The 13,544-nt window shown below is 44.5% G+C and overlaps 1 protein-coding gene across 1 annotated transcript in view; it reads left to right on the top strand.

Annotated features, from left to right (window-relative positions):
• Positions 1-12,621, top strand: part of LOC122550985 (stromal interaction molecule 1-like) — a 100,488-nt gene extending 87,867 nt beyond the window's left edge. Inside the window, exons 5-8 of the mRNA XM_043692569.1 lie at positions 2,145-2,151; positions 6,545-6,549; positions 10,225-10,231; positions 12,616-12,621. Of these exons, the coding sequence (XP_043548504.1) occupies positions 2,145-2,151; positions 6,545-6,549; positions 10,225-10,231; positions 12,616-12,621 (25 nt within the window). The remainder of the gene's footprint in view (positions 1-2,144; positions 2,152-6,544; positions 6,550-10,224; positions 10,232-12,615) is intronic.
• The last annotated feature ends 923 nt before the right edge of the window (positions 12,622-13,544 follow it).

The raw sequence follows: 13,544 nt of genomic DNA, 5'->3' as shown, positions 1-13,544 counted from the left end.
GAGACAGACAGAGAGAAAGGGAGAGTGAACAGAAGAGAGAGAAGGATTGGGAGAGAGAGAAGACAGACATCATTATGGAGAAACAGGATGTTTAGAGAATTAGGGAAGAAAGTATGACCAAGGTAAGTAATACTGGTGGAAGAACTGGTGCCGGATGGCTGAATTCCTGAATTTACTAACCAACAGAGAGAAGGTGGCCTTCTGGAAACCTATGAACTGATTCCTGTAAAACTACAACATCTGCCAGAACAAAAGGGTTATATCGCGACTGTGTAGTAAGTTATGCATGTGTTAATTCTTTAGTAAGTATGGCTTCTTTTATTTAGCTTATTTGTTGCATATTAAGTAAGGTTTCTTTCTATGCCAATCTTAAGTTGTTTATTAGAGTGAAAGTTTTAGATTGTGAAATCTTGACCTTAGTTTATTTCTGTTGTCGTTTGGAAAGGTTGTCTCTTTTAAAAGTTATCATTCTCCTGACACTGACTCTCGAAGTCTGCATTCTTGTTCTAGTCCCACAGCATAAAATAAAAATAGATCTTGCAGTTTCCAAGAGGGTCAGTTAAATATTTTATTTCTATAAGATCTATTAACCAAGCTTCTTAATCAACACAATCATTGGTTTCTTATCAAAATAAAACTACGTGCCAAAAGGCTGGAGAATTGAAAACACTACAGCCTTCATCAAGAATATTTGTAAGGAAAAGCCCAGCAACTACAGACCAGTCTGTTTAACTTCAGCAGTGGAGAAGCTTCGAGAAGCAATTCTTTGGGAGAGAATTACTAAACCACAGGGAAAAAGGTGGCTTGATGAGGAAGGGTCAGTACAGATTTCTAAAGAGGAAGTTGCTGCAGGTTTTTGAGGTTTCAGAAAGGCTCAGTGTGAGTAACACTGGTGTACATGGATTTCCAGAAAGCATTTTTTACAATGCCAACAAAACAGACTTGTCAGGAAAGTTATAGCCCATGGTGTAAAAGCAATGTGGATACAACACTAGCTGAATGATAGGAAACAGAAAGTAATGGTCAATGGTTATTTTTCAGGCTGGAGGAGGGTCTGTAATGGAGTTCCACAAAGCTTGGTATTGGGACCCTTGCTTTTTCTGATATTTATTAATGGACTCATAGAGTCATAGAGGTGTACAGCATGGAAGCAGACACTTCAGTCCAACTCGTCCATGCCGACCACATACTCCACCCCAACCTAGTCCCACCTGCCAGCACCCAGCCCATATCCCTCCAAACCCTTCCTATTCATATACCCATCCAGATGCCTTTTAAATGTTTCAATTGTACCAGCCTCCACCACATCCTCTGGCAGCTCATTCCATACACGTACCACCTTCTGTGTGAAAAGGTTGCCCCTTAAGTCTCTTATATATCTTTCCCCTCTCACCTTAAACCTATGCCCCCTAGTTCTGGACTGATCAGGATCTTGCTGTGCAGGGGAGAATTTCAAAGTGTGCAGATGACATTAAACTTGAAAGAATTGCAATCTGTGAGGAGGACAGTGTGGTAATCCCAAAAGGACATTGACAAGTTGGTGGATTGGGTGGAGAGGCAAGTATATTTGGTCAATTCAGAGAAGTGTCTGGTGATGCACTTTGGTTGGAAGAACATTGAAAGACAATATAAAATAGGGGGTACAATTCTAAAGGGGGGGCAGGAGCAGAGGGAGCTGGGTGAATTTGTGCACAGATCATTGAAGATGACATGATAGGTGGAGAAAACAATGAGTATGCCCTTCGGGAGCATCTCAATATGGTGCCAGTCTGAGGGAGTCAGGGCTACATCTATGTGAGTTTATCTCCTAAAGGGTGTTTTACTTGATGAAACACCATGGAATTGTGGGAACTAGGAGCAGGAGGAAGCCATTCATCCCTTCAAGCATGCTACATCATTCAATATGATCATCTGATCATCCAACTTAGTCCCCTTTTCCTGCTTTCTTCCCATTTCCTTTGATCCCTTTAACCCTAAAATCTTTAACTCCTTCTTGAAAACATTCGATGTTTTGATGTCAGCTACTTTCTGTGGTGGAGAGTTTCTCAGGTTCGCCACTGTCTAGGTGAAGACATTTCTCCTCACCTCAGTCCTCAATGGGCATGTCCCTCTCTTTAACCTTACATTATCCCTCAGAATATCAGGAACTGGGTATGGACATCAGAGGACTGAACAAGCTTGACGTACAAATATTACATGGGTCATGCCTAAGGTATGCCTAGTTAAGGTGGAGTTTGAGATGTTTTTCCCATGGTCACATGTTCTGAAATTGTGGTATCATTGAGTAAGAAAAGCAAAAACCTGGGGATGCTGGGAATCTGAAACAGACACAGAAACCGCTGGAGAAACTCAGCAGGTGTGGCAGATGTGTAGAGAAAAATGGAGTTCATGTTTAAGGCTGGCATGTCTCTTTGTTGGAACTGATCTATCTCTTCAAGGTCTGTGAGAGCAAACACAGTGGTGCTGGCATTTAAATCTGAGCCCACAGAGGACATGGCTCACATTCCTGTTTCTCCATGTTTCGTTTTAATAAAGCAGTTCATTGCCTCATTTGGGTGTAACCATTTCTTTCTTCATTACTCTCATCATGAAATTGTTCACTTCCTAATGTCCTCTGGCCTTTCACACAGCTTCTCCTTTGTTCTCCTGAACCATCCTCTTCCTTTTCTCCTGTTCAGAATCTCTTCCGTTTCAATTGTTCTTCCGTTCTGGTAAAAGCTCTTTGAGCTCAAAAGTTAACTCTCTCCAGAGATGCTGCCTGCCCCCTGCTGAGTGCATCCTCCAATACCGAAAGAAACCCATTCCAGCAGGCTCAGTGGCCCATGGTAATGTCACTGGGCTAGGAATCCAGAGCTGCCCAGTCCCACCACAGGCTAATGCTCTGGTAATGTGCTCAATCTGATGATGGTAGGTGGTGAAATTTGAATACAATTTAACCAACAGTCTGGTATTGAAAGCCAGCTTAAGGCTGATGGTGGGCATTGGTTAGCTTAGTTAGCTGGATGGCTAGTTTATAACACAGAATGAAGCTAATAGTGTGGGTTCAATTCCCACACCAACTGAAGTTACTATGAAGGACTCTCCTTCTCAGCCTCTCCCCTTACCTGACAGGTGGTCATCCTCAAATTAAACTACCACCACCTATCTCTCTTACTCTAATGGGATGGATCAATGGTTAGCACTATGCCTCACAGTGCCAGGGACTTGGGTTCATTTCCAGCTCCAGGTGTCCGCCTGTGTGGAGTTTGCACATTCTCCTTGTGTCTGCATCCAAAGATATGCAGGTTAAGTGGATTGGCCATGGGAAATGCAGGGTGCTCTTTGAAGGGTTGGTCTGGACTTGATGGGCCAAATAGCCTCTTTCTGTACCACAGGGATTCTATTATTGAGAGGATGTAACTACAGTTACTCTACTTTTGATGGTGACCATGTCAATTGTTATAAAAATCCATCTTGTTCATTAATCTGTTCTCCGTAACTGGTTTGGACGATACTTGACTCCAGACCCACAGCAATATGCTGACTCTTAACATCCCTCTGGGGAAATTAGGGAGGGGCAATAAATACTGGTACAGCCAGCGACACCCATATCCTATAAGCAAATATCTATACAAATCAGAGACTGGGTTATTCCCAGACCCAAAACTGCAGCCAGAGAGACAGAGAGAGACACAGAGAGAGAGAGAGAGAGAGAGAGAGAAAGAGAGAGACAGTAAGAGAGAGACAGAGAGAGGGAGACAGAGAGGGAGATAGAGACAGAGAGAGAGAGAAGAGGAAATCAGAAACATGAAAGGAAGACAGAACAAAAAAACAGAGAGATGGAGAGACAGAGAAGACTGTCAGCTAGTGTAGGGAGAGGGCAGCTAGGCCAGGGTGTGAAAGATTATTTATGCTGCTGGAGCTGTGTTTTCTGCAGTGCTGAAATCCCCAGCAGCTTGTCCCACTCACATTCCTCTTCCAGCTTCATAAATTATCTCACTCCTGCACCATTCCCAGGTGATAAAATAATAAAATACATCTATAAAACCAGGACATGGTCGAATAAACTGTACAAACTCAGTCCAGAAAAACACAGGGAACCTCAGAGAAAGGAATGTCTGTAATCGACACAGCAATTGAACATTCACAGGCTAACTACATCAAATACACAGCTAACATTGTACACCTGGGAATTAAACATCAAAATAAGGAGGTTCTGCTCCAGTTATGCAGGGCACAGGTGATACCACATCTCAAATACTGGGTACAGTTTCAGAATCCTTAGTTCAGGCAGCATCTAAATGTATCTGAGGAAGTTTACATGACCTTTACAAAACTGAATGGGTTAATATCATTTTGATCACTGGACTTAAAAACATTAACTCTCTCTCTCTCTCCACAAATGCTGTCAGATCTGCTAAGTTTCCCCAGCAATCTCTGTGTTTGATGCAGATTTCCAGCATCTGCAATTCTTTGTTTTTATCCTGGAGTAAGTGGGTTTTTTTAACGAATAAGGCTTGGACTGGGCTTGTTTTCACTGGAGTTTAGAGATTGAGGGATGATTTGATTGAAGTGCATCAGGCCCTGCATGGTCTGGACAGGGTGGATGTGGAGAGGAGGATGTCTCCTCTTGTGAGTGAGTCCAGGACCAAGGGGCACTGTTTTACAATTAGGGGTCACCCTCTGAGGCAGTGATGAGAATATATTTTTCTCACAGAAAGTTGTATGATTTTGGGACTCTGTGCCTCAGGGGATGGTGGAGGTGTTTAAGACAGATTTGAATACATTCTTTTTCAACAGAGAGTCAAAGGTTCTCTGATGTAGGTGAGATAGTGGAATGTGATCAGCCAATCATTTTACTGAATGGTGGGGCACGCTTGAAGGGCTGAATGGCCTACCCTTATTGCTAATGTGTATATACCCTTTATGGACAGTAAACCCTGTATGGGGTGGAGTGGGGTCGGGAGGTCAGTGTGTGCAGTCATAGGGTCAGTTTCTTTATTTGACAATGATTTTTCTGTGGTGTAACCATGTGAGTACTTCAGAAACGAGCAAAGTCTCAAGTCCAACTACGTCCCAGTGGGCACGGTCATTCCGCATTAGACACTGAATAATCCTTGATAAATCCCAAGGAGATTAGTGCAATAGGAATTCCAGGGTTTTGGAATTCACATTTCAGTGACCAATCCTGTCTCTGTTTAATCTGAGGGAAGCAGGCCACAGCTGGTTAATCTGGGACTGATTTGCTGCTGAATTGCGTCTCTGACCTGAAGAAACAGTGACTCCTTGTGTCCATTTGGGGAACTATAATGTCCCATAAATACAAATGCACTCCCTGGGATTGAGAACATAGAACGTTACAGTGCAGTACAGGCCCTTCAGCCCTCGAGGTTGTGCCGACCTGTGGGACCAATCTGAAACCCATCTAACCGACACTATTTCATTATCATCCATATGTTTATCCAATGACCATTTAAATGCCCTTAAAGTTGGCGAGTCTACTACTGCTGCAGTCAGCGCATTCCACACCCCTACTACTCTCTGAGTAAAGAAACTACCTCTGACATCTGCCCTATATGTATCACCCCACAATTTAAAGCTATGTCCCCTCGTGCTCGCCGTCACCATCCGAGGAAAAAGGCTCTCACTGTCCACTCTATCTAACCCTCTGATTATCTTGTATGACTCAATTAAGTCACCTCTCAACCTTCTTATCTCTAACAAAATCTGTAATTACTGACACAGTATAAATGAAGACTCCCCTATAAATACTGATATAACCCCTTTGGGAACCTCTGTAAATACTGACATACTCCACTAAGTGCCCCATCCCCCAAATTCCATTTTTAGGGACATCAAGGGATCTGAGGAGAAAGTGGGAATATGACATTGAGGATCAGCCATTACCACATTGAATGCCACAAGATCTGTTTTGGGACCACTGCTGTTTGTCACTTTTATAAATGACTTAAACGCAGGCATAGGTGGATGGATTGGTAAATTTGTAGATGACACTAAAGTCGGTGGAGTATGGACAGTGTGGAAGAATGTTACAGGTTGCAGGGTGACTTGGATGAACTGCAGAATTGGGCTGAAAGGTGGCAAATGGAGTTCAAAGCAGCTAAATGTGAGGTGATGCACTTTGGGAAGAATAACAGGAAGGCAGAGTACTGGGGCAATGGAAAGATTCTTGGTAGTGTGGATGTGCAGAGGGATCTTGGTGTCCATGTACATAGATCCCTGAAAGTTGCCACCCAGATGGATAGTGCTGTTAAGAAGGCATACGATGTGTTAGGTTTTATTGGTAGAGGAATTGAATTCCAGAGCTGTGATGTCATGCTGCAACTGTACAAAACGCTAGTGCGGCCTCACCTGGAATATTGTGTACAGTTCTGGTCACGATATTTCGGGAAGGATGTGGAAGCAGAGGAGATTTATCAGGATGGTGCCTGGTCTGGACGGAAGGTCTGATGAGGAAAGGCTGAGGGACTTGGGTCTGTTCTCATTGGAGAGAAGAAGGCTAAGAGGGGATTTGATAGAGACATACAAGATATCAGAGGATTAGACAGGGTAGACAGTGAAAGTCTTTTTCCTAGGATGATGACGTCAGCTTTAAGATTTAAGACAGATGTCAGAGGCAGGTTCTTTACTCAGAGAGTGGTACGGGCATGGAATTCCCTACCTGCCAATGTAGGTAACTCAGCCACATTAGGGAGATTTAAACAATCCTTCTTTAAGCACATGGATGATGATGGGATAGTGTAGGGGGACGAGCTGAGAATAGTTCACAGGTCGGCGCAACATTGATGGCTGAAGGGCCTATTCTGCGCTGTATTGTTCTATGATCTATGGTGAGGTAGGTTTAAAGGGCCGAATGGTCTTGTCTTGCTCCTAGTTCCTATGGTAATCATCGCTCCTTGACATTCACTGAACCCCCACTATCTAAACCCTAGGAGTTATTATGGATCACAAACTCAACTGGACTCACCACATAAACACACTGGCTACAAGAGCAGGTCAGAGGCTGGGAAATCTGCAGTGAGTAACTCATCTCCTGACTCCCTAAATTTATTTCTAGATTAGAGTGGTGCTGGAAAAGCACAGCAGTTCAGGCAGCATCTGAGGAGCAGGAAAATCGACGTTTCAGGCAAAAGCCCTTCATCAGGAATAGAGGAATATGGGCTACATCAGCTTCACTACTCACTTATAGGACATGGCCATCGCTGACTGGACCCTGCATTTATTCCCGCTCTATTCCTGATGAAGGGCTTTTGCCTGAAGCGTCGATTTTCCTGCTGCTCGGATGCTGTCTGACCTGCTGTGCTTTTCTAGCACCACTCTAATCTAGAATCTGGTTTCCAGCATCTGCAGTCCTTGTTTTTCCCTAAATTTATCCATCAACTACAAGGCACAAGTCAGGAGTGTGATGGAATATTCCCCACTTGCCCAGATGGGGGCAGCTCCAACAACACTCGAGAAGTTTGACACCATCCAGGACAAGGGCAACAGATACATGGGAACACCACCCCCTGCAAGTTCCCCTCCAAGCCACTTCCCATCCTGACTTGAAAATATGTCACTATTCCTTCAGTGTCACTGGGTCAAAATCCTGGAATTCCCTCCCTAAGGATATTGTGGCTCTACCTGCAGCACATCGACTGCAGCGATTCAAGAAGGCAGCCCACCCTGACCTTCTCACGGACCATGAAGGATGAGCAATAAATACTGGGTTCAGTCAGCGATGGCCATGTCCTATATGCGAGTAGTGAAGTTTATGTAGTCCATATGGATTTCAGGAAAACCTTTGACAAGGCTCACGTAGGAAATGGATGAAAAAGGTAAAATCCTATGGGATCCAGGGTAACTTGGCAAATTTGATCAAAAGTTGACTTACAGACAGGAGACAGAGGGGGGTGGTAGAAGGCTGTTTGTGTGACTGGTGCCTGGTGTTCAGTGGTGCACAGTGATCACGCTGGGTCCCTTATTATTTGTGATGTTTATAAATGATGTAGATGAGAATATGGGGCAATGATAAAAAAAGCTTGCAGATGACACAAAAATTAGTCGGGTAGTTGACAGGATGATATAAATGGATTGGTCAGATGGGCAGATGGAATTAAACCTGAAGTGTGAGGTGATACACTTTGGAAGAAGGAACAAGACAAGGGAGTACTCAATGAATGGCAGGACACGAGGAAGCTCAGAGGGATCTTGGGGTGTTTATCCACAGATTCCTGAAGTGGCACTACAGGATAATGGAGTAGTTACAAAGGCCATTTCAGACACTTGCCATGGCTCAGTGGTTAGCATTGCTGCCCCGCAGCACCAGGGTCCTCGGTTCAATTCCAGCCTCGGGCGACTGTCTGTGTGGAGTTTGCACATTCTCCCCATCTCTGTGCAGGTTTTCTTTGGGTGCTCTGGTTTCCTTCCACAGTCCAAAGATGTGCAGGTTTGGGGAATTGCCCATAGTGTTAGGTGCATTAGTCAGGAGTAAATATAGGGTAGGGGAATGGGTTACTGTTTGGAGGGTCAGTGTGGATTTGTTGGGCTGAAAGGCCTGTTCCAACACTGTAGGGAATCTAATCTTTATCAGATGAGGCATCAATTATAAGAGTCAGGAGGTTATGTTGGATTTGCATGGGAGGGAGTCCAAAGGAGATTCACCAGGATGCTACTTGGGATGGAGCAGTTTAACAATGAAGAGAGACTGGATAAGCTTGGACTGTTTTCTTCAGAGCAGTGAAGACTGAGGGGGGACCTGATAGAGGTGTATAAGATCCTGAGGGGCATGGACAGGATGGATGGAAAGCAACTGTTCCCCTGAGTCAAAAGGTAAATAACAAATGGGCATAATTTTAAAGTAAAAGGCAGGTGGTTTGGAGGGGATTTAAGGAAAACATTTTTCATGCAGTCTGGAATGCACAGCCTGGGAGGGTAGTTCAGGTGAGAAACCTTTAAAAAGTACTTGGTTGAGCACCTGAAATATCATAACAGTCAAGGCAATGGACCTGGTGTGGGAAAGTGGGATTAATGTGGTAGAAATATATTTTTGGTAGCACCGACTCAACGGGCCCAAGGGCCTCTCAGTCCTGTATAATGGTATGATTCTATGACGTGGCATCTGCAGTCAGCAATGTGACTGATTGTCACAGGCGAGTTTCCACAGTGTGGTCTGTGGGGTCACCCATCAGTTGGGGGTGGGGGGCTGCCCGGCTCAGAAAGTTGGGGCATCCTTCCACACCAGTCCCTGGCTTTGCTGACGGTCAGTGTCCTATTGGGGGTGACATTGCACGGGGGATAATGTCTGTGTTCCAGGGATTAGGTCACAATCAGCCCACTGTCCCCATAGGGACCGGTCCAGGGTGGAGGGAGGGGGCAAGGAGGTGGGAAGATGAGCGGGGGAGAGGTCTGCTGCAGTCACGGGCATGTGTGGCCACCAGCCCACAGTGTGGGCAGGTTTGGGCTGGCAGTGCCAGGAGTGGACAATGGTCATCCTGTCACCTGTTTGCAGAAGCTAACGAGGAAGGGGTGCTTGCGGGGAAGAGGGTGTGGGGATTTGGAGAGTCAGCGTGGATTTCTGAAGGGGAAACTGTGTTTAACTTGTTGGAGTTTTTTTTTGAAGAAATAACCGAAATGCTCAGTGAGAGTAACACTGTCGATCCGATGTACATGGATCTCCAGAAGGTGCCTGATGTAGTGCCACACAACAGGCTTGTGAGGAGAGTTATAGGTCACAGTAATATAGGGAGAGGAGCAACATGGATACAAAATTGGCTGAGTGACAGGAATGAATAGGTCAATGGATATTGTTCAGGTAGGAAGCAAGTTTTTGTGATGGAGTTCCCCAGGAGTCAGTATTGGGACCCTTGCTTTTTCTGATATTTATTAATGATTGGGATCTTGCTGTGCAGGGAACAATTTCAAAGTTTGCAGATGACATTAAGGATTGTAATCTATGAGGAGGACAATATGGAACTTCCAAAAGGACATCGACAAGTTGGTGCAGTGGGTGGAGAGGTAATAGATGAGGGTCAATACAGTGGAGTGTGAGGTGATGCACTTTGGTTGGAAGAACATTGAAAGACAATATAAAATAGGGAGTACAATTCTAAAGGGGATTTAGGAGCAGAGAGAGCTGGGTGTATATATACACAGATCACTGAAGGCAGCAGGACAGCTGGAGAGCACGACTAATACAGCAGGCAGTGTCCTTGGCTTTATTAATAGGGAAATAGAGTACACGAGCGAGGAGGTGATAGTGAACTTGTGCAAGCCCCCTGTTCGACCTCAGCTGGTGGAGTGTGTCCAGGTGTAGGCCCCACATTACAGGGAAGATGTGAATTCATTGGAGAGGGTGCAGAGACAAGTTACAAGAACAGTTCCAGGGATGAGAAACTTCAGTGATGGAGCGAGATTGAAGGAGTTGGGAGTGAGCTCCTCAGAGAGAACGCGGCTGAGAGGAGATTTGACAGAGATTTTTAAAATGACGAATGGACTGGACAGAGTAGCTGGAGAAAACACTGTTCAGGCTTGTAAAAGGCACAGATTTCAAGAGATTTATAATTCCAGACCGATTAGCCTAACCTTGGTTGTGGGTAAGATCCTCAAATCCATTGTGAAGGATGAGATTTCTGAATGCTTGGAAGTGTACGGTAAAGTCAGCAAGGTTTCAACAAGGGGAGGTCACGCCTGACACATCTGCTAGAATTCTCTGAGAGATAATGAGCAGGTTAGATCCAGGAGAACCAATGGATGTTAACGACCTGGACTTCAAGAGGCCTTTGACAAGGGGCCGTACAGGACATTACTGAGTAAGATCTGGGCCTATGGTGTGACAGGTAAGATCTTAGCATGGATAGAAGCTTGGCAGTCTAGCAGGAAGCAGAGAGTGGGGATTAAAGGGCCCTTCTCAGGATGGCAGCCGGTGACAAGTGGTGTTCCACAAGGCTCAGTGTTCAGACCACAACTTTTCACTTTACGTTTTCTTTCTTTTCTTTTTTTTCTCGTTTGTTTTAGAGTCTTCTCAGTGCCCTAAACTGAGAAGACTCTAAATCTCCTGGTTTATATAATTTCTTTTTTAACTTTTCACCTTATACATTAATGCTCTAGATGAAGGAACTGAGGACATTCTGGGTAAGTTTGCAGATGATTCAAAGAGCGGTAGAGGGACAGATAGCATTGAGGAGGTGGGGCGGGGGGGGCTGCAGAAGGACTTGGACAGGTTAGGAGAGTGGTCAAAGTGGCAGATGGAGTATGTTATGGACTAGGCCACATCACTCAAAACATTCCTAAGCAGGCAGCCCAGACCATAACTTTGCAATTTGTTTCGGTAAGTGTACTGTGAAAATTACCCGGATTATGTTAGTGAGGTTGACTACTAGGCTTTAAACAGACAAAAATCTATTCACAAAATTACACAATGAAACACAAAGAACAGAATAAAGAACCCCAACAGAACTCAATCTATCCAAACTAGACTTAATTATGCTGTTCCGAACTTACACAACAGTCTCAATAAACAAACTCTCTTTAAAACCCAGTATAAATGGAACACATGCTGACAGGTTGAAGTTGAAGGGCAGAAAGAGACAGAGAAAATTTCCACACAGCTGAACTCCCACCAGTTCAGGACTGAACTAAACTGCTCAGCTCTGTTAGAGAACTGACCACTTCCCTTTCATTATACAGATCACTTCTAAAACATGACCACTTTGACCTGAGGTGTCACCTGTTTACATATAGATAAAAGGCCTCTCAAAATCCTTTTCATCTCTGTACAAAACCAGACTGATTGGAGCCCGGCCGGGTTTATTGCCCCTCTGACAAAAATCAAGGACAGAGTCTCCTTGAGCCAAGGAACAGTTTTTAAAAAGGGACTAGTTTTGTGACAAGTACAATGTGGGAAAATGTGAAGTCATGCACTTTGGTCAGAAGAATAGAGGCATGAACTATTTTCTCAATGGGGAGAAAATTCAGAAGTCTGAAGTGCAAAGAACGTTAGGAGTTCTAGACCAGGATTCTCTCAAGGTAAACTTGCAGGTTGAGTCAGTAGTTAAGAGAAAGTGAGGACTGCAGATGCTGGAGATCAGAGGTAAGAGTGTGGTGCTGGAAAAGCACAGCAGATAGGCAGCATTGGAGAAGCAGGAGAATTGACATTTCATTCCTGATGAAGGGCTTATTCCAGAAAGGTCAATTCTCCTGCTGCTCAGATGCTGGGCTTTTCCAGCGCCACACTCTCGACTCCGAGTCATTACTTAAGAAGGCAAATGCAATGTTGGCGTTTATTTTGAGAGGACTTGAATATAAAAGCAGAGATGTACTCCTGAGGCTCTATAAAGCTCTGGTCAGACCACATTTGGAGTATTGTGCACAGGAACGATGTACTGGCCCTGGAGCGTGTTCAGAGGAGGTTCACGAGAATGGTCCCAGGAATGAAAAGCTTAACATATAAGGAACATTTGCGGACTCTGGATCTGTACTTGATGGAGTTTAGAAGAATGAGGGAGGGATCTCATTGAAACTTACAGAATACTGAATGGCCTGGACAGAGTGGATGTTGGGAAGATATTTCCATCGGTAGGAGAGACTAGGACCCGAGGGCGTAGCCTTAGAGTAAGGGAAGACCCTTTAGAACAGAGATAGGAAGAAACGTCTTCAGCCATAGAGTGGTGAACCTGTGGAATTCATTGCCACAGAAGGCTGTGGAGGCCAGGTCATTGAGTGTACTTAAGACTGAGATAGATAGGTTCTTGGGTATCAAAGGGATCAAGGGTTACAGGGAGAAAGCGGGAAAGAGAAACTTATCAGGCATGATTGAATGGTGGAGCCGACTTGATGGGCTGAATGGCCTAATTTCTGCTCCTATGTCTGATGGTCTGACAGTCTTATCTTCAAAAGAAGCAAAGGTGATGTGAGAAAAAAACCTTTTTCACACAGTGAGGTGTTAGGTTCTGGAATGCAGTGCCTTGAACTGTTTTTTATTCATTCAATCACAGGATGAGGGTGTCACCAGCATTTATTGCCCAGAGGGCAGGTAAGAGTCAACCATGTCCCTGTGGATCTGGAGTCACATGGAGGCCAGACCAAGGATGGCAGCTTTTTTCCCTCAGCAACATTAGTGAACCAGATGAGTTTTTCCTGATAATCAACAATGGATTCATGATTATCTTTAGACTCTTAATTCAGATTCTTTGTTGAGTTCAAATTCTATCATCTGCTGTGGTGGGATTTGTACCTGGATCCCCAAACTTTACCTGGGTCCCTGGGTTAACAATCTAACGATAATATCAATAGGCCATCACTTCTCCAAATGTGGCAGTACAGGTTCAACTGAGGCAGTAAAGAGGGGCACTGGACGGTTATTTGGGATAGAAATAGTGCACAGGGATATGGGGAAAATGCAGGGCAATGTCAGTAGGGACTGATGCTCGTTTGAAGAACAGGTTAAATGCAGTCAACACGGCTGTGTGAGGGGCAGGTCATGCCTTACAAACCTTATCAAGTTCTTTGATGATGTGACTAGAAAAGTTGATGAGGGTCGAGCTGTGGATGTGGTGTATATGGAC

This window comes from Chiloscyllium plagiosum, chromosome 6 (assembly GCF_004010195.1).
Source record: "Chiloscyllium plagiosum isolate BGI_BamShark_2017 chromosome 6, ASM401019v2, whole genome shotgun sequence".
NCBI lineage: Eukaryota > Metazoa > Chordata > Chondrichthyes > Orectolobiformes > Hemiscylliidae > Chiloscyllium > Chiloscyllium plagiosum.
Note: the sequence above shows the minus strand (reverse complement) of the source record. Positions and strands in the feature narration are given on the sequence as shown.